The 23,882-nt window shown below is 59.2% G+C and overlaps 1 protein-coding gene across 6 annotated transcripts in view; it reads right to left on the bottom strand.

Moving 5' to 3' along the window:
* The window catches only part of LOC100032148 (very long-chain specific acyl-CoA dehydrogenase, mitochondrial-like), a 26,830-nt gene extending 2,948 nt beyond the window's left edge, over positions 1–23,882 (bottom strand). For 2 of the 6 annotated variants that reach the window (XM_056807109.1, XM_056807110.1), the window contains exons 1-17: positions 23,746–23,846; positions 17,666–17,723; positions 16,615–16,687; positions 16,389–16,453; positions 15,803–15,937; positions 15,284–15,428; positions 13,157–13,286; positions 11,770–11,895; positions 11,236–11,434; positions 8,338–8,442; positions 5,322–5,408; positions 4,563–4,625; positions 3,780–3,881; positions 3,188–3,285; positions 1,799–1,871; positions 1,217–1,289; positions 360–432 (exon numbers count right to left, since the gene is read on the bottom strand). In XM_056807109.1, coding sequence (XP_056663087.1) covers positions 360–432; positions 1,217–1,289; positions 1,799–1,871; positions 3,188–3,285; positions 3,780–3,881; positions 4,563–4,625; positions 5,322–5,408; positions 8,338–8,442; positions 11,236–11,434; positions 11,770–11,895; positions 13,157–13,286; positions 15,284–15,428; positions 15,803–15,937; positions 16,389–16,453; positions 16,615–16,687; positions 17,666–17,723; positions 23,746–23,831 — 1,691 coding nt within the window. In that variant the 5' untranslated portion in view covers positions 23,832–23,846. Of the gene's footprint in view, positions 1–359; positions 433–1,216; positions 1,290–1,798; positions 1,872–3,187; positions 3,286–3,779; positions 3,882–4,562; positions 4,626–5,321; positions 5,409–8,337; positions 8,443–11,235; positions 11,435–11,769; positions 11,896–13,156; positions 13,287–15,283; positions 15,429–15,802; positions 15,938–16,388; positions 16,454–16,614; positions 17,619–17,665; positions 17,724–17,969; positions 23,084–23,513; positions 23,615–23,745 lie in introns of those variants that run through there. The other 4 variants (XM_056807111.1, XM_056807112.1, XM_056807107.1 and 1 more) reach the window with 4 other exon arrangements.

Raw genomic sequence — 23,882 nt, 5'->3', positions numbered from 1 at the left:
CCAGGCTGCCCTCGGCCGGCCGCCTGCAGTGCCAGGAGAGCCCAGAGTCCCCGTGGGCCACCCGGACGCATTAGGGGTAGAAGCAGCAGAGGGGGACAGAGGGGAGCGGGTGCAAGGAAGGGGTCTGGTTAAGCAGACTGCAAAAGGCAGTGCTTTCGCAGCCCTGGTGCCCAGCTGCTCCTCTTATCGTCCTGGGGAACGTGGCCGTCCAGAGGTAGGCTGGGGGGGGGACAGGTGGCTGGAGGTGTCCTCGGTGCTCTGGGGGGGAAGAAGTGGCTGGAGGCGTGCTCGGGGGGGGGGAAGGGGGGGGGGGCGGTGTGCACACGTCTTCATTCTCATGTCCCCTCGTCCAGCATTACCTGGAAAGCACCACCCCCATGGAGTAGATGTCGATAGCCGTGTCCGCTATCTTCTTCAGGTGGAACTGACGGTCTGAAAGAGGCGTGTGGTTGGAGAGGCTCCCCGGCCTCCCAGAGGAGAGGAAGCAGCAGCCACAGGGGCTCTCCCCTGCCTCCCCCCCACCTCCTTGCTCCTTGCCCCCCTCTTCCCTCCCGTCTCCTCTCCCCGCCTCCCACCCCGGCCTCTCCCAGCCTCCTTTCTCCTTGGCCCCCTCTTCCCTCCCGTCTCCTCTCCCCCTCAGCCCCCCTGCCTCCTTTCTCCTTGCTCCTCTCTTCCCTCTTCTCCCCACCTCACCCCCTGGCCCCCCTGCCTCCTTTCTCCTTGCCCCCCTCTTCCCTTCTGTCTCCTCTCCCCACCTCACCCCCTGGCCCCCCCGCCTCCTTTCTCCTTGCCCCCCTCTTCCCTTCTGTCTCCTCTCCCCACCTCACCCCCTGGCCCCCCCGCCTCCTTTCTCCTTGCCCCCCTCTTCCCTCCCGTCTCCTCTCCCCACCTCACCCCCTGGCCCCCCCGCCTCCTTTCTCCTTGCCCCCCTCTTCCCTTCTGTCTCCTCTCCCCACCTCACCCCCTGGCCCCCCCGCCTCCTTTCTCCTTGCCCCCCTCTTCCCTTCTGTCTCCTCTCCCCACCTCCCACCCCGGCCCCCCCGCCTCCTTTCTCCTTGCCCCCCCTCTTCCCTCCCGTCTCCTCTCCCCACCTCCCACCCCGGCCCCCCTGTCTCCTTTCTCCTTGCCCCCCTCCCCCCGCCTCCCCCCTCCTTGGACAGAGGGGTCGGGGCTTTGGGGCAGGAGAGGAGCCTTTGCCCTGGCCTGGAGCACGTACGGTTCACTTCGGTCCCGAATCGGATGAGCAGGATCTCGATGGCCTCGGAAAACAGGTCCACACATTTGGTCACCTTCAGAGGAGGAGGGGACGGCGGTCAGCTGGTGGGGCGGCGCCACGTGGGCGTGAGCAGGAGGCTCTCCCCCGCTAGCGGCCCTGCCTGGGGCGCCACCCACGTTAGCCACCCTGCTGCACCGAGGAGGGTTCGGGGCCGTCCCCGTCCTGCACGGGCCGGGCCAGGGCTCGGTCAGAAAGGCCGCCTCAGAAAGCCCACTCGGGATGGAGAAGGGCCCGGGGGTCCCCTGTTGCATGCCCAGTGGCAGATGCCGTCGAGGAAAGGCTCCCTTCTAAGCTGGGCTCCATCCTGGGGACGGGTCCCCGGCAGAAGAGCCCCGGCTCCCACAGCACGGAAGTGTCCGAGGCCGCGCGGGGACCCAGGACCTGCCGGCTCGGCCGGGCGGTCCTCCCGGCAGCGGTGCTCCTTCCATTTGCTGCGGGGTCAGGCCGGGTCAGGAAAGGGTGCCCCGGGGGGAGGGGAGCGGCACAGGCACGCAGGGCCCCCCGCGGAGAAGGACGTCTTACCAGGCTCGCCGTGTCCACCAGGTGTGCGCTGACCACTCCTTCCAGAGAAATGCCTGTCGGTAACCCTATTGTGCTGGAAGGAGGAAACAGGGGCCGAATCAGCGGCCATGCGGAGGGCTGCGGAAGCACCTTCAGAGGCCGGACCGTGGCTCGGACCCCTCCAACCCCCCTGAGCAGAGCGGCTTCCTGAAGGAGTCTCGCCGGGCCCCGAGCCCTCGTGGGGCTGCTCGGGGGGCCTGGAAGTGGCCCGAGACCAGGGTGGGCAGGCCGGGCTCAGCTCTCTCCACCCTTCAGCCAGGCTTCCAAGGGGCCACAGCCACTGCTGGGAAAGGGTCCCTTCTGGGGTGTCCGTGCTGATGAGCCTAGCTGGCTTTAGGTGAGGCTGGGGGCCTCTTTCTAGATGTCTCGCCATTGAGAGGGAGAGCTCTAGGAGGAGCCTCGCCATCCCCTAGATGCGAGCTGCCCAGGGAGGGGGAGCCCCCAAGGCTTTGCATCGGATCCAACACGCCTGGAGCTGGCTAGAGTCTGGGGGGCCGGAGGGGGGGAACTTCGGTCAGTCTGATGGAAGGAAAACAAAATTGTTTCTTCCTCCTCCTCCCCTTTCCCTTCCCTTCTGTCTTGGGGTTGGTGCTGCTTATCACTTCCAAGGCAAAAGAGCGATAGCTTAGGGAAGTGGCCCCATCACTCTCGGCAGAGCCGGCCCCCAATCTACACACAGGCCGACAACCCCGGCGTGAACCAGAGCGCGGCTCCTCAGGGACGGCGGCTGGGGCTCTCCTCGCCCAGACGGAGAACCCTGAGGGAAGGCGAAGAAAGCATCGGGCGAGCGCGGCTTTTCAGATTCGCTGGTCGGGCGCCGAGCCCCTTCCGAGCTCGCCTTGTCCAACTGGGCGACGCCAGCCGCCCTGCATTTCCCAACTCCCTCGGTGACTCCTCTCCGATGCACTTCTGGTACTCGAGCCGAGACATTTTCCCTGGGCTGGACCAGAGATGCGAGGAGGGCCAGGACTTTGTACCCTAACTGCCCCATAGGCTGCCAAAAGTGGTGCCTTTGACTGGAAGCCGGGTGAGGGCAGGCCATGGAATTCCACTGCCTCCGGGAGGCTTAACTCAGAGGACAGTAATGCACACGCAGCAGCCGCCCAGGACCAGTTACTTCTTTTCGGGAAACCAGCCCGCATTTCCTGTCCAGAGAATCAGGTGGAACCCCCGGGCCTGCGCCCTGAGCAGAGCACTTGCAGGGTGCCCAAAGTGTGTGCCTTCCCACCTGGCACCGCTCACCGCCAGCCTAGCTTCCAGGGGGCTGGGGACTGTGGCAGTCCATGCCAGCCCATCCTGCTTGCCAGTGCCCACTCCCCGAAGCTGCCAGCGCCAGCCCCCCAGCCTTACCGTCTCGCTCGGAGGCCAAGTTCGGTGAAAAGGACTGAGGTGTTGTCCATGGGGTTTTCCAAGATGAACTGAAGGTCTTTCAGCTGGGCCCCTGCATGCTAATGGGTCCAAGGCAAAGAGGGACAGGAGGCAGGCTCTGGGATGCGGGTTTCTGGCTGTGCCCAGCACAGTGCCCGGCACCCAGCGACAGCAGGTGGATGCTTGTCAATCAGCGTCTTTGGACAGAGGTTTTCAGCAGATTCACAGGGACCCTCTGGGGTCCAGGCTTCCCTAGGGAAGGCCGGGGCGCGCCCAAGCCTTAGCCCAGGCCTGGCCCCTCGTAGGTGCTTAACTCGTGCTTGTGGAGGTAGAGGGAACATTCTCTGGGCTTTGGGCTTAAAGAGCAGAGAGAGACGGAGCTCTAATGAGCATTTCTGCGCCCAGCGTGCCCATCCCCTTCACTGAGGAGACATGTCCGGGGAAGTCTCGGGTGCCCGGAGAGCTTCCTGCAGCATCTCGGAGGGGCAGAAGGTGCTGGGCCCCACATCGGCTCTGCTCTGAGCCCTAGGAGGGGTGCTGAGCTCCCCGGGGAAGGCGGGCCGAGAACACTCACCTGCAAACCTCCCAAAGCCACGAAAACGCGGAGGACGTCGTTGGTGCCCTGGAGAATGCGGAAGATTCGGAGGTCCCTCATGATCTGCTCTACTCCGCCTGCCTGAGGTAGGAAGGGGCCGTGAGGGAGAGGAGGGGGCCACCGCGCCCAGCCCAACCCCTCGGAGGCCCCTCTGCTGGCTCTCCCCTCCACTCCGAAGGCCGGCATTTCACCAGAGCTTGGGCCATCTGTGCCCCCCAACGGCGAACGAGTCGGCCAGGCTCAAAGATGGGATGGCCGGGAGGGGGTCTCGGCCCTCGTGGCTCAGGGTCCTTCCCCCGTGGGAGGACACAAGAGACTGGCGGTCAGAGGCCGGGCATGGGCTCCCCGGCCCCATCCCACCACTGCAGCTTCCATGTTCTCCCTCTGAAGCAGCAGCAGCATCCCTGGGGAAGCTGGCGGGCTGGGACCTTCCGACGGTGAAGGTGCCCCCAAGGGCAGCCTGGCACTGAGCCCCCGGCGTGCTGGCCTGGGACGGCTCTTCCTCTGCCAGCTCCCCAGCCCCTGGCCTGGCCCCTCAGGAATCTGCCCTCACAAGGAGCTCTGAGGGATTCCCCTTCACACTGGCCAGTAGATGGAGGGGCGTCTCTGGCTGTGCGCCTGGGCACGCGTGTGCGTGTGCGTGCATGTGTGTGTATGTGCGTGTGCATGTGTGTGCGTGTGTGTGTGTGTGCGTGTGCGTGTGCGTATGGCAAACCAAAGGAGTCGTCCTCGAGCACCACCACGTCTGCTGACGGGCTTCACCTTCATGTAGCCGATTCCTCCGAGGACCTGAATACACTCATCGATGACTTCCCAGGCAGCCTCCTTGGGAAAAAGAAATCCAAAGGGTGCGCACGTGAGAGGCCGCTGGGCCCAGGCCTCCTGGGGCCCCCAATGCCACCCCTTCCCTGGTGCTCCCGCTCCTATTGCCCTTCCCAATGCCTCCTGTAGGCTCGGCGTCAGAGTGGTCCTTAAACCAGCCTCGCTGTTGCCAGCCATCCCCAAGGCATCTTCCAAGACGTGGATCACCTAGCCTGACCCCCTCATCTTTTGGAGAACACAAAGCCCAAGGAGCTGAAATGATTGCCCAATGTCACGCGGACCCTGGACTTGAACACAGGGCCTCGGGCTCTCATGGAAATCCAGTCACCTTATGGGACAAGGGAATCCCTCCCGGCCTCCGCTGGGGCCATTATCCTGAAACATGGCCGCAGGTGACTGGTGAGCAGTCTTGAGTGCTATCCTGGGCCCTACTGTCATTGTCCTCCTTGTCCCCCAGCTCAGCCCAGCGCTGGCTCCCTCTGCCATCTTTCTATGGCTGCTCTCCTTGAACGGCTCCTGTCCAGTCACTGCCTGGGGCTCCCAGCAAGAGCCAGGCCATGTTCGCCCTTTGGTCTTGCCATCCAGCCAGCTAGGCTGCCCATGGCTCTTTGGAGGGCACATGGCACACCCTCCCCGCCCCCGCGGCCCCACGAAGCCTGTGGTCTCCCATCAATGGTAGGACACAGTGAATCTACTCACGGAAGCAAAGATCTTGCAGATGGCCACTTCCAGATGGAGGTCGGAGACGTGCTTGTCTAGATTTCCACTGATCATATATGCCATGGACTACAGGAGAAGACAGTGTCGGCCTCAGCCTGGTGCCAGGGCACACTGGCAGGTGGCAAAAAGCCAAGGGAGCCGCCGAATCTCAGACCCTCGGAGCTGGCCAGGCCCACCTGGAATCCTGGACTCCACATGACCCTGCCAATGGTCACCCAGCCTTGGGCTGAAGGCCTCCTTCAGGGGGCGAGGCCATTCCTCTGAAGGGGACAACTGACACTGCCTCTTTGCTCTCCCCTCAAGGGCCAGGCAGAATAAGGCGCCCCCGCCCCGGGCCAGGACAGGACAGCCTCCCCAGGTCTTCACTGCTCCTCACTAAGTAGAGGAGCCGGGGAAAGCTTTCCAGTGAGCTTTGAGGAACTACAGAAAGAAGTCTGTGGCATGGAGTCCGGGCAGGGAGCCACACACAGAGAGCAAATAGACGGAGGCTTCCAAGGCAAGAAAGTGCAATATAAAGCAGGGCAGGCCTCTTGGCAGCATCTCCAGGAGCTGCTGTCCATCCTTGTTGGGCCTCTAGGTTTGCAGTGGCTCCCTATCTCCCTAGGAAAAAAAGGCTCCGTTACTGGCCAAGAGCTCTGTTTCCTTTGTTTTCTCATGCCCAGGGAGATGTCAAATTACACTACGGGGGGAAGAAGGGGGACAAATGGCACTGTAGAGCTGAAGGTGCCTTCAGGAGCCACTGAGGTCACCCTGTTCCAGGACAGGCAGTGCCCCAGGTCTCCTCCCCTTGGCAACCCCTCAAATACAGACCCCCATCAATCTTCTGCAAGCTGGTCATCATCTCCACTTCCTTCAATTCTTGGCCATGTGGCATGAGCTTGGTGGGGCCCTCCTCCATTCTGGCTGCCTCCTCTGGGCAGTTCTCTAGCTTATTGATATTCTTTCTCTTTTTCTATTTTTTATTCCTTCCTTTCTGTCTTAGAGTCAATATTGTGTATTGGGCAATAAGGCAGAAGAGCAATAAAGACTAAGCAATGGAGGCAAAGTACTCATCCAAGGTCATACACCTGAGGTCAGAACCCGGGACCTCCCATCTCTGGGCCTGGCTCTGAACCCCCTGACCACCCAGCTGCCCATCAATATTCTTTTTCAGCCACAGTGCCCTGGGGTCTGACTGAAGAGGCTCTGAGGTCAGAGGGACACTGGTCTCCAGAGTCTGTCTGGGTGGCTCGGTTCCTCTGAATGCAACTCCAAACTGAATTCTCTGTTGGGGCTGCCATGTGGCCCTGCTGACTCGTCCTGAGCTGGTAGTCCACTGAGACCCCCGGATCTTTTCCAGTTGAACTGCAGTTCAACCATTCCTCCACAACCTTGTACCAAGTGGAAGACTTCCCATTGCTTCCTATTAAGTTTAACCTTGTTAGATGTGGCCCATTGACTCAGCTGTCCCGGCTGTGCTCTCAGATCATCTGCTCTGTGAATTTGTTGAGCGTGCTCTCTTTGCCTGGGTCCTGAGGGCTAGTGTAGACCCATCACTAAGCTACTATCAAGTCATCAGTGACTACCCTTCAGCTCTGGCCATTTGAGAATGAGACCCTGCATGCATCTAATAGCGCCATTAGCTCACCCTCATGGCTCTGTCTTGTCCACAAAAACAGCAGGAAAAGCTGTCGTGGGCTTTGAGAAGACCTAAGTAAGCTCTAGCTAGGTAGTGCAGTGGATGGAGCACCTAGCCAGAAGCAGGAAGTTTAAATCTGGCCTCAGACATTTACTAGCTGTGTGGCCCTGGGCAAGTCATTTCACCCTGTTTGTCTCATGTGTAAAATGAGCTGGAGTAGGAAAAAGCAAACCATTCCAGTATCTTTGCTAAGAAAATCCCCCAATCACTTAACTCTGTTTGCCTCAGTTTCCCCATCTAAAAAATGAGCCGGAGAAGAAAACACTCCAGCATCCTCATCAAGAAAACTCAGACACAGTCAGGCACAACTGAAACAATGACCCTGAGGGTAAGTTCTCGCTGCCACATTCCCTATTTAGTTATCCCATCAAAGGAGGAAACCAGGTTTCTGTAGCACGTGCCGTTTTGGGGAAGCCATGATGATTCTCTGGGATGGCCACTTCCTTTTCTGGGAGGGCAGGAACCATGACCTAGAATCCTGGACCTAGAGTTGTAGAATGTAGTTTTCCCTTTTTTGCAAAGGGGGACAACCTGTGCCCTTTGCCCATTCTCTGTAGTCCCTTGGCCTGAGTGCTCACATCTGCGAGCTCTTTCTGGGCTCTTTCCCAGCAACTTGGTCGCCTTATCCTCCCTTTCCCCAAATTGGGTTCTTCCAGTTTTCCCATCTCTGTGCTGCCCTTCATGCCTTTCTTTCTCCCGGACATCTCCTTCTGCCCACCCTCCTTGTGCAATTTCTATCTAAAGATACCTAGCCATCCTTCGAGGCCCCACTGGCATTCTTCCACATTCTTCCATGATCCCCTCTGCCCCAGTTAGGGGTAATGGGCCCCTTTTCTGAACCGCCAAGGCCTTTCCTCCCTCCTTTCGGGAAGGCACTTTCTCCTTCTGCCCTGAGGCTAGTTAGTTTCTGGGTCCCTGTGTCATTGCCCCATCTCAGATGAGAGTTCCATGGGGTCAGGGAGAGCTTCTTGGTCCTTTCTTCCTCCCTAGCACCAAGCACAGGGTCTTCCTCATACATCATAGATGCCTAATCAGACTGTTGAATAAAGAGTTGTGCTAACAGTGCACATCCTGTCCGCTCCCCACCACACACACACACCTCAAGGTCCCTTCCCCTCCCTCACGAGTTGTCTGGCCACATTAGAACAGAAGCCCTTTGAGGGCAGTGCTGTCTTTTGTAGTTGGATCCCCAGCCCTTGGTACATAGTAAGTGTCTCAGTCAGTCAAGTATCCTGGGAGACACATCTGGTAAAAAGTCCTTGTGAAAAGCACCCATTCCCACCTCCCGGTATCTTTGCTGCCAAGGAAGGCGCTTACCTCAGTGACATAGTGATACATGACCATGCGGGCCAGCTTCTTCTGGATGATCCCATGGTTGCTTATACAGGTCCCGGACTGTTCCCGGGTTGCAGCAAAGTTAGTCTGGCATCCCGGAGAGGAGAGAAAAGCAAAGGAAGGAGGTGAGTGAGAGAGAGACAGAGAGACAGAGAGAGAGACAAAGAGACAGACAGAGACAGAGACAGAGACAGAGAGACAGAGAGAGAGAGAGAGAGACAAAGAGATAGAGACAGAGACAGAGAAAGAGAGAAACAGAGAGACAGAGAGAGAGACAGAGAGACAGAGATAGAGACAGAGAGAGAAACAGAGAGAGAGACAGAGAGAGAGAGACAGAGAGGCAGAGACAGAGACAGAGAAAGAGAGAAACAGAGAGACAGAGAGAGAGACAGAGAGACAGAGATAGAGACAGAGAGAGAAACAGAGAGAGAGACAGAGAGAGAGAGACAGAGAGGCAGAGACAGAGACAGAGAAAGAGAGAAACAGAGAGACAGAGACAGAGAGACAGAGATAGAAACAGAGAGAGAAACAGAGAGAGAGACAGAGAGAGAGACAGAGAGGCAGAGAGAGAGACAGAGAGACAAAGAGAGAGACAAAGAGACAGACAGAGACAGAGACAGAGAGACAGAGAGAGAGAGAGAGACAAAGAGATAGAGACAGAGACAGAGAAAGAGAGAAACAGAGAGACAGAGACAGAGAGACAGAGAGACAGAGATAGAAACAGAGAGAGAGACAGAGATAGAAACAGAGAGAGAAACAGAGAGAGAGACAGAGAGAGAGAGACAGAGAGGCAGAGACAGAGAGAGAGAGACAGAGAGGCAGAGAGAGAGACAGAGAGAGACAGAGACAGAGAGAGACAGACAGAGAGACAGAGACAAAGAGACAGAGAGACAGAGAGAGAGAGAGACAGAGAGGCAGAGAGAGAGACAGAGACAGAGAGAGAGAAAGAGAGAAACAGAGAGACAGAGACAGAGAGAAACAGAGAGACAGAGAGAAACAGAGAGACAGAGAGAGAGAGAAACAGAGAGACAGAGACAGAGAGAGAAACAGAGAGACAGACAGAGAGAGAAACAGAGAGACAGAGACAGAGAGACAAAGAGATAGAGACAGAGAGAGATGGAGAGGGCAACAAGGAGGAAGGAGGGAGAGGGAGAGAGAGCAGTCCCCATCAGGATTCCAGCTGGCTCCCGTTCATTTTGGGCTACACCCCAGAGGGAGTGTCCCTGAGGGAGCCCCTAGCCACCACCGGCCAGTGTGGACCTAGAATGGCTGACTCCTAAGACTTCGGGGGAGGGGGGTTGGCTATTATCGCCGCCCTCCTCCCTTTGCGAGGTGTGTTCTGGGCCACGGAGCAGCTCAGGTGCTGCTGGCACAGGGCGCCCCTCACTAAAAAGCGCGCGGGCATCACTCAGGAGGACGGCCCTCGGAGCAGCGCCTTTCTCTCCAGGGCTGGGTGTGCCGGGTCACGAGAACATTTTCCTGCCTGGCTGAAGAGCTCTCCACACGGTCTCGCCCCCAGCTGGCAGTGCCGCCTTCCTTTCCCGGAAGCCCTCGTCTCTCCAGCCTGCCATCCGTCCTCCCCTGGCCAGGGTCCTGCCGAGAGCCAAGGCTGGTGGCCGTGCTGACCGTCCCTGCTTGCTCTGGCCCAGGGGCAGAAGGCCAGACTGTTGCAGGACGCTTTATCCGCAGGAGCCCCGGAAGCAGGGCAGACCAGAACGAGCACCGACCGCCGCTTGGCACAAGAGCAAAGCCAGGCGTCCAGAGAAAAGGGACGCGCCAAGCAGGGCGACAGCTTGGGCGGCGGCTGCCCCCAGGCCAGGCGCAGGCCCGGGCGGGAGAGGCTGCCAGGCCTGGCCGCTTTCCCAGCTCTCCACGTCAGCCTACTCGGTTGGCTCGAGGAGGACTAGAGTAGAGGCTGAGAGGCGTCGGGGGAGGAGGGGGTGAAGAGAGCCTTCCATCGAGGGCTCCCACTGGGCGCCCTGCAAGATCAACGCTGCAGGGACGGGTCGGCGGCCTCCGAGGGGCCATCCAGTTCGGAGCGTCTGGGCATCTGGGAGTGGCCATGGAGGCTGCCAAGGCCAACCCCCTCGTGTTACAGATGAGGAAACTGAGGCCCACAGAGGGGAGAAGGGGCTTGTTGCAAAGCAGTGACCCAATTGGACTGGAGGCTTCTCAATGCCAGCCTCTGTCCCTCCCAGCATCTTCCGGTCAGCATGAGCGTGCAGAGGGTCGTGGCAGCCTCTGCGCCCATCCCTGACCGAGGGGGGAGCCAGAGATGGCCTTGTTGAGCCTCCCCCGGAAGACCCCCAGGGCCGAGGAGCTCAGCACCGCCTCAGGCCACCTCTGGGCCAGTTCTCAGAGGGAGAGGTGGCTCACGTCCACCTAAAGCCCACCTCCTGCGGGGCCTCTCTAGAAACACGGCAACCTGTCGTGGCCCGACTCTTCTCTTCAATAGAGCCTCAATGCCCGAGGCTCGGCTCCTCCCCTCTAGACACTGCGCTGGAATCCTCCCATCTGCCCTTTTAAAGGCAGCTGGGTGGCCCCGTGCATAGAGTGCCGAGGCTGGGGTCAGGAAGACGCCTCTTCCCCAGTTCAAATCTGGGCTCAGACCCTTCTTAGCTGGGAGACCCTGAGCAAGCCACTCCACCCTGGTTGCCTCAGTTTCCTCATCTGTCCAATGAGCTGAAGAAGGACATAGCAAACCAGTCCAGCATCGTTGCCGAGAAAACCCTCAAAGGGGTGGTGAAAAGTCAGGCACACTGAAGGAGGCCTGGAGCACCTCCCCATTCCCGCCCCGACTTCCTGTCAGGAGCCCCGCGAGATCCTGGCCTCAGTCAAGGAGAGGGTCCAACGGGAACCCCAGGCGTGCCGGCGGCTTACCGCTTTGATGATCAGCTTACGAATGGTCCCGACCAGGGCACAGACGACGGCGAAGCGGCCGCTGTTGAGAATGTTCATGGCGATCTTGTAGCCGTCCCCGAAGTCCCCCAGCAAGTTTTCGGCAGGGACCCTCACGTTGTTGAAGTGCACTTCGGTGGTGTTGGAGGCCTTGATGCCCATCTTCTTCTGCGGGGGCCCGCTGGGGAGAAGCCCGCACACAGCCGCCCTGAGCCCGCGGCGGCCACGGGCCGTGTCCAGCCACCCTCTCGGTGGGAGTTAGGGGTGCCGCCCCCGAGGCTCTCCACCACGGCCAGCCGTGCTGCCCCCCGAGTCCTGGGTGAAGCCATCGTCAGGCTCCCCAGAGAACGCCCCGGGCACACCACTGGCCTCCCCTCGAGCCTCAGGGGAGAGAAAAGCTCAGAGCCGCCTCCATCCTGCCCCCCAGGAGAGCTGCCCCATGCCACGGTCCATGTCTAAAACGGGTCCGCAAAGGCCCCCAAGGACGGACACTGGAGAGCCTGGGGAGGGTCCTACCTGGTCACGCCCCCAAAGTCTTTTTCCACGATGAAGGCCGAGATTTTCCCGTGCACTTCTCCGGTGGTCATATCCTTCACCTGGGTCTTGGCAAATACCGTAAAGATCTCTGCTATCCCGCCATTGCTTGGATCCAAGAACATGGCGGAAATCAGTCTTAGGGGCTCCTCCTCCTCCTCCCCCCTCCTCTTCCTGTCCCCCAGGCCCTGCGAGCCTATGCATTGTGGGAAAGGAGCCAGGGGCTGGGCTGGCACCGTTCACAGTCCACGAATGCAGAAACAGCCCCTTTTATGGAAGTTGGGGGCTCTGGGACAGTCAGTCAGTCAGTCATTTTTCAGTCTCGTCGGACTTTTCCTGGCCCCATTTGGGGTTTTCTTGGCCAAGATCCTGGAGTGTTTGGCTGTTTCCTTCTCCAGCTCATTTGGCAGATGAGGAAACGGAGGCAAACAGGGTGAAGTGACTTGCCCAGGGTCACCCAGCTGGGAAGTGTCTGAGGCTGGGTTTAAGCTCGACACGTCTTGATTCCAGGCCTGGCGTTCTATCCACTGGCCCTCCCAGCTGCCCCTGCTCTGAGTCAGGGTCCCAGATAAGAGCCGCAGGGCAGGCAGAGGCGGCTCAGAACTGGCTCGGAGCAGGCCTTCTGCCCTGCGGGCCCCTCCCTGATGCTCCTTTGCACCGCCTTTTCCAAATGCCAGTACTGGGAGGAATCGTAGCTGAGCCTGAGCTAGTTGGGGAGGTTGTGGCTGTTCCTTGGCAGCATCTAGACCATCCCGGTGGGTACTCTGATTAGGAAGCCTGAAGGAGGAGGCTGCTGTGGGGGACTCCCTGGGAGGCTGAGGGCCTCCAGGAGCAGAGGGGAAGGAGCAAGAGCCCAGAGGGCTTCCTCCGTGCCACTCCCTACTCGCCTCCCACGTGATTTCCAAAAGGCTGCAAGGCAGGGGCTGTTAACCTCCTTTTAGAGATGAGTAAACAGAGGGTCAGTGACTTGCCCAGGACCATGCAGTTAGGAGGTATCTGGGGACCAATTTGAACTTCTTGAGGCTTTTTGACTCCAGGCTCAGAGCTCTAGCCACCATGCTGGTAGCTCCGAAAAGCACAGGACGGAGAGACAGCATTCTCCTACTTTACATTAGGTCTGGGGCCAGAGGCCCCAAGTTCAGATTCTGCTTCTGAGACTTACTGGCTGGATGAGGTTGGACGTGTCTGTAGAATGAGGGTTCTGAGGCCCCTGCCTTGGCTGGAGCCGAGATCCCATGAAGCTCCTTCCCTTCTCTCTGCCAGCTCCAGCACCAGGATGCTCAGCAGGGGAGGGGCTGACAGAGCAAAGTCCCCAGGGAGCTGCCCCCACTGCCTCCTCTCAAGGGAGCCCCTGGTCTGGCAGTCTTACCTGATCCATATTTTTCTACCGTTCAAGGTATAGAATTTGCCACACTCGCTGACCTCAGCCGTGGTCATGATGGAGTCTGTGTTGGAGCCGCCAGTTGACTCTGTCAGGCAGAATGCAGCCAGAGACTTTCCTTTGAACACAGGAATCGGGGTCAGTCTGTCACCCCATAAAGGCACACGCAGTGCTGGGGCTGGTGAAAGGGACCAGGGTGCTCCTGGTGGCTCAAGAGTGCCTCCTCTGTGCCCCCAACGACCTTGTCATCTAGGCATTTATGTCCGTTTTGTGTCTATGCAGCCAGTGCTCCCCAGGGTTGAGGTTCCCTCGCCTTGAGTCAGGGGCACCTGAACAAGCTGGCCCAGCTTTTGGCCCACAGGCCTTAATGCATCCTGGGAGTCTGGGCCTGGCCTCGACAGCTTCAAGGTTTTAATTTCCTGGGAGGTATTCAAGGCCCACCAAGGAGAGTCCATCCATTTCCTGTGACTAAGTAAGACATGGGGAGACTATTCCAAATGAATAAAAGAGCTCAGGGCAAGAGTTAGCCAAAGGCTGGACCATCCCGGGAGGCTGGCAATAAAGCAGATCAGGGCTCACCAGCAGCTTGGCCAGTGGCTAGGATCTAGTGTTTTCCTGGCTTCTTCAGGGTCACCTTTCTCCTGGCATCCATTCTCCTTGGACTTGAATATATAGTGGGATTTGCAAAATTCAGGCTGAAATTGGGCCTAAGATCCATCCATTCATCCATCCATCTGTCCATCCATCCATCCGTCCATCTATCCATCCATCCATCTGTCCATCCGTCCGTCCATCCATCCATCCGTCCATCCATCCGTCGATCCATCTGTCCATCCATCCATCTGTCCATCTATCCATCCATCCATCTGTCCATCCGTCCGTCCATCCATCCATCTGTCGATCCATCTGTCCATCCATCCATCTGTCCATCTATCCATCCATCCATCCATCCATCCGTCCGTCCATCCATCCGTCGATCCATCCATCTGTCCATCTATCCATCCATCTGTCCATCTGTCTGTCCATCCGTCCATCTGTCTGTCCATCCGTCCGTCCATCCATCCACCTGTCCATCCATCCATCCGTCCATCTATCCATCCATCCATCCATCTGTCCGTCCATCTGTCCATCCGTCCGTCCATCTGTCTGTCCATCCGTCCATCCATCTGTCCATCCATCCATCCGTCTGTCCATCCGTCCATCCATCTGTCCATCCATCCATCCATCCGTCCATTCATCCACCTGTCCATCCATCCATCTGTCCATCTATCTATCCATCCATCCATCTGTCCATCTGTCCGTCCATTCATCCATCCATCCGTCCATCCGTCCGTCGATCCATCTGTCCATCCATCCATCTGTCCATCTATCCATCCATCCATCTGTCCATCCGTCCGTCCATCCATCCATCCGTCGATCCATCTGTCCATCCATCCACCTGTCCATCCATCCATCTGTCCATCTATCCATCCATCCATCTGTCCATCCGTCCGTCCAGCCATCCATCCGTCCATCCATCTGTCCATCCATCCATCCACCCATCCATCCATCCATCCATCCGTCCATCCATCCGTCGATCCATCTGTCCATCCATCCATCCACCCATCCACCCATCCATCCGTCCATCCATCCAGTCATCCCCCCTGACATGCGGACTCTGCCCCCGTGCATTCACTCACCAAGGTTTTATTGAACCCTTTCTAGGTACATAGAACCCTGGGAAGTACTGGGGAGCTCCATGTGTCCCTGTCCTCAGGGAGCTTATACTCTAAGGCGGGAGATCAGACTTAGGTGAATGAAAGTTAAAGAAAACAACATGGCCTTGGCTTTCTGGTGCCTGGGCTGGTCAGAGGGGCTCCATGGAGGAAGTAGGCACAGGACCAGACCCTAAGGAGGAGGAGGAGGAAGAGGAAGAGTGCCCCAGGTAGAAGCTCAGTACGAGTGAGGGTGACCACTGGGAGAGAGTGAAGCGTGTTTGGAAAACAAGGAGCTCGGGTGTCTTGGTGGCAAGTGACAGAAGCAAAGGCTAGCTTGGGAGCAAACTGCAGAGGAGGGGCCTTGAATGCCAGGCTGAGGCCCTCCGAGCCCCAGGAGAGAGAAGGGCAGGCTCCTTACCAGAGGCCAGGTCAGGAATATATCTCTCTTTCTGATACTTGTTTCCAAAGAGCAGGATCCCCCTAAAGCCGTTGGCCTGGTGGGCTCCCAGGGTGACAGCTACTGCCAGGTCATGCCAGCCAAAGATCTCCACCAAGCGAGTAAACTGCCAGAGAGTGACAGCAGCACAAAGGGTCACCCACTGGGTGGCCTTCCAGGGAAGTGGGGATGGGACCCCCAAATGGCTGAGGGGGAAGAGTAGGGAGGTGCTTGAAGCATTCAGGGTCTGCTTCTCATTTTAGGGCTTCCTCTGCTCCCTGACCCTGCCATGGAGGAAGGAAGTTCTCCAGCCAGACTGGGGGAGCCATAGGGGAGGGGGCGGTATCTGAAGAACCACACAGCTTTGCTTGGGGGAGGGGACTTTGGGGGCTTCATCCTTTAGGCCTCAGTTTACTCATCTGTAAATGGATTGGATGCCCCTGGAGCGGCTTCAGGGGGCCCCTCTTCCAAGCAGGAACGGGCCCTCCTGCCTGGGCCCACCTGGGTGTTAGTCAGCCCCAGGCCTCCTTGCTCTTCGGGCACTTGTAACCCAAACAGCTTCAGCCCCTTGAGTCCTTTCAGAGTCTCCGCCCCAATTTTTTCATGCTCATCATTCCAAGTCATGTTGTTCACTTTCTGGGAAGAGAAGATGGAAAGTGCCTGGGCCGAGCCCCTGGAAGCCTCAGTTTCCCCTTCCCGCCCCACAGCCTCAAGGCACTATTTGTCAGGGTCCCATCGTCGAGAGAAGCCTCTTCTACGGACTTTGCCTGCCTCTCCCGGGCCCCTTCTGCATGGAGCTGCTGCCCAGACCTGGCCGTCTGTCTCCCCTGGAGCTTGCTCGGCCTCCCCAGGATTAAGAGAAGGCTGACCCCTAGCCTGAGGCCAGCCCACCTTTCTAGCAAAGCCTTCCTAAAGATCGAAAACGGCTCCTCAGCACAGCCATGTTTGCGAGGGGCCTCAGTTTCCACAGATGTAATATGGGGCCCCTTGTGCTGGAGTCCCATCCCCCTCCACATCTGTCCTATCAAAGCCTGGGCCAGGGCGGGCCAGGACCCTGGAGAGGGCCTCATCCCCAGGCGGCGCTAACCTCAAAGAAGCCCTGGCAGGAATTGTAGTGTGTCTTCAGGAAGGACGTCTGCTCCTCGCTGAGAACTGGGAGAGAACAGAGGCAGTGAGGCCGCCAGCCCCGCCCCTAAGCTTCCGCCCCGCCCACCCCTCCACTTCTTACCCAATGGGAAGGGGAGAGAACGGAGGCGGTGAGGCCGCCAGCCCCGCCCCTAAGCTTCCGCCCCGCCCACCCCTCCACTTCTTACCCAATGGGAAGGGGAACACATCCTTCATGACAATTTTCCCCTTGAAAATGTTCGAAACGAAGGAGGTCGATTCCTGAGGGGAGGGGGAGGAGGAGGGGGAAGAAGGGAGGGAAAGGGGCCTCTCTTCTTGCTTCTGGCGCCTGCCGAGGCCCACGGAGTTCCCAGCCAGGCCCCTTCCAAGCCCACCCTCCTGCTGCGCCAGGCCAGGGGCTTCTGCCAGCTCTCCCTTGGAGCTTCCTGGCCTGGGGATCCCGGCTGAAAGTCTCCGCAGCTCAGCTGGAGCTCTAGGAGTTCGTGGGTCCGCTGTCCTCCCCGCCCTCCTTCCCCAGGAGCGCATCCCCTGGCCTGCCGCCTGGCTTCCCTCCCAACTGCGGCCCTGGTCCCGGACACCCGAGGCGCCTCCTCGGCATCTCATCCCAACGGCCGGCCGAGGCTGGGTGGCCCACGGGCTAGAGGGCCGGCCTGGGCGCGGAGAAGATCTGCCTCAAGGGCAAGTCTTGCCTGCGACCCTGGTGGGCTCTGGGCAGCGCGGCCCCGTGAGGTCTGTCCGATGGAGGCTGGCCCGCCTGCTCTGCTCCCGAGGAATCTAAGGAGCGCTCCCTAGCCCAGAGCCCTGGGGAAGTTGGCAACAAGATCCGGCTCAGGCCTAGAGCCTTCCATTGGAGCGGATGGACTCCGCGGCTACCCTGTGATTAGATGCGAGCCTTTCCGCCGTCCAACAGGGAAGCAGGGAGGGCCCGCCCCGCCCCCAACCCCGCCCCCGCCTCCGCCTCGAGGCTCTTCACCTAGTGCAGGTGTTGGAGGCTGATTGGGAGAGAGGCCCGAACGGGGAGTTTCCCAAACCGTATTCGGAGTCTGGGCCGAGACCGGCGGCCCCTCGCTTGCCAGCCTCTCGAAGCTGCTCCAGGCCCAAGGATAACCGAGACTGTGCTTTGGCGGGTGGTGTTTTCACACCGGGAGTTCCCTCCTTGGACACGAACCAAAGCTCGGCCATTGAGCTTAGAGCCAACTGGCAATGGGGGGGGGGGGTGTTTGGGGAACCGGAACTCACCTTCACGTTGGAGAAATCGTGCTTCTGGAGAAGTGTGGAATAAAAAGGAGAAATTAGTCTGTTGGAGAAAAGCAGGAAATTCAACGCAGACCAGAAATAGGAGCAGAGCCCCTCCCCTCCCCCCCGGAGCCCTTCTGCTCTCTGGGCCAGAACTCAGAGCGTCCCAGCTGGAGGGCACTGACAAGGCCAGAAATCAGCCAGTCTTCAGCAAAGCGCCGGCTAGTCCCTGCCCGAATGGCTGCCCTGAGGGGGACCCCAGTCCCATAACTGGTCAGAGAACCCGAGGCTTAGATCCCCACTAGACCTTGGGCCAGCACCGCCTCTTGGGCCTGTAGAGCACCCGCCGGGGGAAGGGAGGGGGCTCTGTGAATTAGGGCGAGGAAAGAATTCTCCTGGGGGTTCCTGGGCAGTCGGGGCCGGATTATTGTAGGCAGTTTGGAAGAGGACTCCGAGAAGGCATGAGGCTGGGGCTTTGCCAAGCTACATGCCCAAGGGCTCCGAGGCACACAGAAGCAGGCTAGCCCCCCTCCCGTGTTATGGGGGAGCCCGAAGAGTCAGCAAGGGGGAGGCGGAGGACGACCTGGAGCGCTTGTGGCTCCAAGCGAGTGGCATTGCCGTGTGGCGCACCATCTCCGTGGGTCCGTCAGACTGACTCGAAGAGAAAGCTGGGCCTGAGAAACACCTGCCCTGCGCTCCCCAGGCACCTCCATCCGCCCGGAGGGACCCCCCAGGCTCCCTTGGGATTCCCTTGGGAGTGCGCAGCGCCCTCTCCGTTCAATTCTGGGTCTGGGCCATCTTCGTCGAACTGTGAGAAACGGGGCTCCAGGCAGGAGAAATGGAGACCTCACTGCGGCGGTGGCTGGATGCTGGGCCGCCTCCCGCGCAGGATCGGGCGACACCACCAGAAAGCCGGGCAGATCCCAGGGCCCAGCAGAGGTTCCTCCCAGTGGTGCATCTCCTGCGCTCCTGCGCCCTGCACTTGGGAGTCATCCTCCTTCCCTTGCTCCTTTGATGGAACCCAGCCGCTTGGGGGAGGGGCGTCCTTTCGGGGAACTGCCTCCCTTCTCAGCAGTCAGATGGCCTCCTGGTCCTGGCTGCTCGCGGGTGGTGGCTTTCCTTGAATGCATCCGAAGCTGCAAGCCGAGGAGGGGCTGCTCCTCATCCCTCAGGCAGTTGCCCGAAAGGTGATCTGCATAGCTCCGGAAGTGCCTCTGTTTCCCCCTTGTTTCAATCCATCTCGCAAGGCTCCGGGACCAGCAGCGGGCAGCAAACCAGCCGAGGTATGCCAGGCTCAGCAGATGGCAGCAGAGAGGCACGGGGAGGAGGGGCTGGCTAATGGACAACCGTTCCACCAGCCAAAAAGATGCCAGGAAGGGGGCAGAGTCCAGAGGAATCCAAGCACCTCTGGGGTGGGAGGGAGGAGGGATGCCTGTGGAGCCAGAGGAGAAGAGGGTGCAGAGGCCAGGCGCAGGGAAGCCACGAGGCGAGGCGGAATGCCCAGCGGGAATCTGCCCTGGACCCTCGGACACGTGGGCTCTAAGAGGCGGTCTGCGAACACGGACTCTGCGGGGCTTCAGAGGGCCGGACCAGGGCTGAGAAGCAAAGTCCCGCTGGATGGCAGAGAGCCTGCCCAATAGCGCCCAAGCCAGGGCGGGGTGGGGCCACGGAAGGGGCTGCCTCTGGTGTCAGAGAGCAGGATTACATTTTGCCTGTGACGCTCCCCGTGTGACCCTGGGCAAGTCACTGCCGTCTCTCCCGTGTGACCCTGGGCAAGTCACTGCCTCTCTAGCCTCGCTGGCACTCTCATTTCTTTTTCGAATACACTAAACGCTTTACTGATGTCCTTTGTTTTCACCTCATCTGCTTTGCCCAATGCATCTTGGGAGAGGGGAAAGCTCAGCCAAAGAAGCCACAGGTCCCTCCTGAGCCGGCAGCGTCCCCAGCCACAGTCCCCACACTGCAAGGCCTGGGACTCCTCCGGGCCCTTCCCCCATCCCCCACCCATCACCATCCTGCATAGGGGCTGCCCCGCCCCATGCCTGCTAGCTGGGCTTTCCAATGGGCTCGGCTATGACTGCAGGAGCTGTCCAGGAGCTGACCAAGCTGACCCAGAGGCACCCCAGAGGGCATCCTGGGGCCATCGGGGAAGAATGGCGAAGTTGGCTATAGAGCTCTGGGCTTTCCACATATGAGTGTCCTATTTTACAGATGAATAAACTGAGGAGAAGAGAAATGAAGTAACTCTTGTCTGTGACAGGATTCATGCCCGATTTTAAATTTGTTACTCACCCTTGATGCTGTGATTGATATCTGTCAGGGTAAGAGCTGTGGACTGAGGGGTGTGTGAGAGTGTATGTGAGTGTGAGTGTGAGTGTGTGAGTGTGTGCGAGTGTGTGTGCGTGTACGGGGTGGTCCTTGGATTGGTAAAAGATATGTACAGGGGCAGCTGGGTAGCTCAGTGGATGGAGAGCCAGGCCCAGAGACGGGAGGTCCTGAGTTCCAATCTGGCCTCAGACACTTCCCAACTGGGTGACCCTGGACAAGTCACTTGACCCCCATGGTGTAGCCCTGACTGCTCTTCTGCCTTGGAACCGACACACAGCACTGATTCTAAGACGGAAGGGGAGGGTTATAAAAGGTATGTCCAGGAGATAGAGGGAAGGCACGATGATAGGCTAAATAGTGAGCCCCTTCAGAGGGGTATCTGACAAAGAATTGGAAATTGAAGGAAGGTCCATCCATCGGGGAATGGCTAAACAAGTTGGTGATGAAGCACTACGGTGCTGAAAGGAGTGATGAACTGGAGGGATTCCATGTGAACTGGGACGACCGACCGCCAGGAACTGAGGTCGAGGGAGAGGAGCAGGACCGGGAGACCACGGTGCACAGAGACAGATGCATTGTGGGACGATCTTTGAGACAGACTTTGCTACCAACAGCAACACGGTGATCCAGGATGATCCTGAAGGACCTGTGACAAAGATGCTCCCACCACCTCCAGTGGAGGAGTGGCTGGAGTCAGGAGGTGGACCAAGACACTGGATTCTTGTAGTTTCAGTTTATTTGCATTTGTAGTGGGGGGTTGGTTCTCTCTGAGCATTCTTAGGACCATGGCCCACACGGAAATATGTTTTGCATGAGAGCACATGTCCGAGGCAGACCAAACTGCCTGCCCCCTCCAGGGGAAGGGAGACAATTGGAACATGCGTTGACCATTGTGTTTATGTGTCATCGGGAAAAGAAAATATCTTTGACTGTACAGAGGCTGCCGAGGAAGGGTGGACAACAAAGGGAGGTGAGGATGCTAAAGCAGAAGGAAGGACCACAACCGGGCAGATGAGTCAGTGATTGCTGGCTGCTGAGAGAAGGCCAGGCTGTTCTCTTACTAACTCCCAGAGAGTGTTCAGCCAAGAAACGGAACAAGGACCTCCACTAGGAAGTGAGGAGGGAAAGCAAACTAGCATCCAAGAGCTGTGATGGCTGATGGTGAACAAAGAGGTCATGGCGCAGGCCTGGCAGAGGGCGGGGCTGCCTTCTGGAGAAGAGGGAGGAGGATGTAGTCTGGGAGCTAGAGGCCAGGCAGAAGCCAGAGCTGATTCCTGGCAAAGCTGGAGACTGGATGGTGACAGGAAGAGGAAGCAGTGATCAGGTTCCTTAAGAGCAGGTCTGCTAGGCCCGTCCACTTCCATTTTGCCTGAACGCCAGAGGGGTTCAATGAGCAGCTTGCCTAGATAAGAGCAAAGCATTTAATAAAGTCTCTCGTGCCACTCCCTGGAAAAGGAAAGATGGAGGGGGACGCTGAGGCCATTATGGGGATTTGACACTAGCTGAATGGCTGGACCCAAAGGAGTCTCATTAGGGAGACTATTTAGGAGCACAGGGTCTTCAAGACAGGGCTAGAAGGGACTTCGGAGCCCCGTGACATGAGCGTTTGCTTTCCTGGGTCGGAGCCTCGTCAGAATCCAAAAGGACCTTCAGCGTGGGGCTCGCCCGGACGAGACTCAAAGAACATCTTTAGGAGCTTGACAAGATACAGAAAGGACAGTCTGGTGTCCCTTTGCTGAGTTTTCGTGGACCAGAAGCTCAGCATGAGGCACTAGCGGGGTGCTGAAGTTGGGGTGCATTGAGAGAAGCTCTTAGGCTTCCATCACGTCTGGGGAAGTCACCTTCCCCTCCTCCCATTCCTGCTCTGGACCTCTGGAGGGCTGTGCTCCAGGGAATGGATATCTAAAGGAGACAACAAGGCCAGAGAAGGGCCCCCAGGCTGAAGGGAGCCCGGCATGGTGAGGAGAAAGTCCTCCAAGGCCAGAGCCCCACTCAGTGGCCAAGTGGCTTAGGCAGGCTGTGTGGCCGAGCCTCAGTTCCCTACTCTTAAAAGGTGTGTGTGTGGAGGGGGCACTAACTTCTGCCCCCCCTCACAGATGGGGACTATCCATGAGAAACCACAAAGGGCCACACAATGGAGCACTCTTGCGGTTCAGTTGGGTCGCACTGGGAGGAAAGGCAGCGCTTCCAGGAGCCGAGGCGGTGTGTTTCTGCCCTCTTCTTAGGCAGGCCCCACCTGGAACAGACCCGTGGTCAGCTCTGGGCACCCCCCCTTAAGAAGGACAGCAATAGGCTGCAGAGTGCCCAGAGGAGGCGGCCAGAAAGCTGAGGAGCCCAAGGAGCAGGGCCCTTGGGAGAGTCAGGTGAAAGCTCTGGCCATGAGTCGCTCGGAGAAGAAAAGCTTAGGGAGTGATGCCACCGAGTGTTCGAAGGCTTGTCTTGGGTGCAGGGGGTCCCACTTATTCTGCTTGGCCTGGGAAGTGGCAGAGAGGCAGCTTTAGGGCAATTTGAGGGGTGACTTCCAAAGAATCAGGGGTCTCCCCAAATGAAGGGGCACCCATGCCAATGGGCATCCGTCCAAAAGAAGGGAGGGCTTCTCAGCAGAGGCTGGACAACCGACCCCACCTTAGGGATGTTGTGGGAGGCTGGACTCCAGGGCTTCTGAGGCCCCTCCTAAGCTTAAAAAGCCTGTGATCCTGGGAAATCCGGAATCCAGAGCTGGAAGGGAGGGAAGGAGCTCTTGGATCGCTCTTCTTTCCTGCTTCCGAGGCCCAGCGGAGAGGCTGAGGACAGGTTTCCTGGGTCGGGTTATGGAAGAGCTGGCTACAGCAGGGGAAGTCGAGGGCCCGCAGGCCAGGGCTCAAACCCAAGCCTCCTCCTGAATCCGGCCTCTGCTGCCAACGGCAGCGGGTCACCCCCTGGGCCTCAGCTCCGGCCTCTGTAAAAGGGGCGTTGCCCTTGCCCCCACCCCCTCCGGGGAGCCCAGAACAGCCCAGTGGCTGGAGACGGGGCTGACGCTGGGTTTCCTTCTAAAACCAAAGCAGCCACAGATGCCCTTCGCACAGGCACAAACTCTCGGACCAAGCCACAAGGGCCCGGGAAGCCTCGGCTGCCAGCCGAGCCCCTGGGCCTGGGGCCTGCCTGAGGCCGAGGAGGGCGCCCTGGCTCAGCTGAAGGCCGGGGCCTTCTCCCTTCCCGGCTCCACAGGCCCAGCTCTTCGGAGGGATCTCCGCACTCTGGGCCCTCCCGGCTGCCCTTCTCCGCACCCTCGGCCGCGTCGGCACCCTCAGAATGGCCAGCCCTGACCGCCTGAGCCCGATGGCGCCCTGCAGGGTCCCCGAAGACCTCGGCCGCCGGCCCGGGAGATCGGGGGGCTGAGGAGTGTTTCCTCTGCTGAGAGCCGGCGCTCAGAGGGGAGGATGAAACCGAGGCAGGCCCGCAGCGGGCCACAGCCAGGGAGCCAGGCTGCCAGCTCCCAGGGCAGGGGGACGGCGCCCTCCCTGCCCACGGCACGTGCTTCTACCTGAGCCTGGGCGTCCGGGGCTCTGCCAGGAGCCACCTCCACGCGTCCAAAGTGACCCGGCTCCCTAGGCTGCGCACCATGGTCTCGGGGGCCAGAAGAGTCTGGAACAGAGACGGGAGGAAGCTCTTGGGCTCCGGGCCGGCCAGGGGCAGGAGAGGCCCAGGGGAGCTCGGGGGGCGCCGGGGAGGGCTGGGCGGCCTCTAGCAGGCAGCCAGGGAGCACGAGGAAGTACCTCGTGTGAAGGCCAAGAAGACTTGATTCCGGGGGGAGCTCCAGCCTGCTCTGTTCCCACTGCCTCCGGGGAGACTCCCGGGCCATTGTGAGGTCACGGGTTCCACGGGCCGGGCCCCTGGCCAGGGTGGCCTCTGC

Source organism: Monodelphis domestica, chromosome 8, assembly GCF_027887165.1.
Source record: "Monodelphis domestica isolate mMonDom1 chromosome 8, mMonDom1.pri, whole genome shotgun sequence".
Classification (NCBI taxonomy): Eukaryota; Metazoa; Chordata; class Mammalia; order Didelphimorphia; family Didelphidae; genus Monodelphis; species Monodelphis domestica.
Note: the sequence above shows the minus strand (reverse complement) of the source record. Positions and strands in the feature narration are given on the sequence as shown.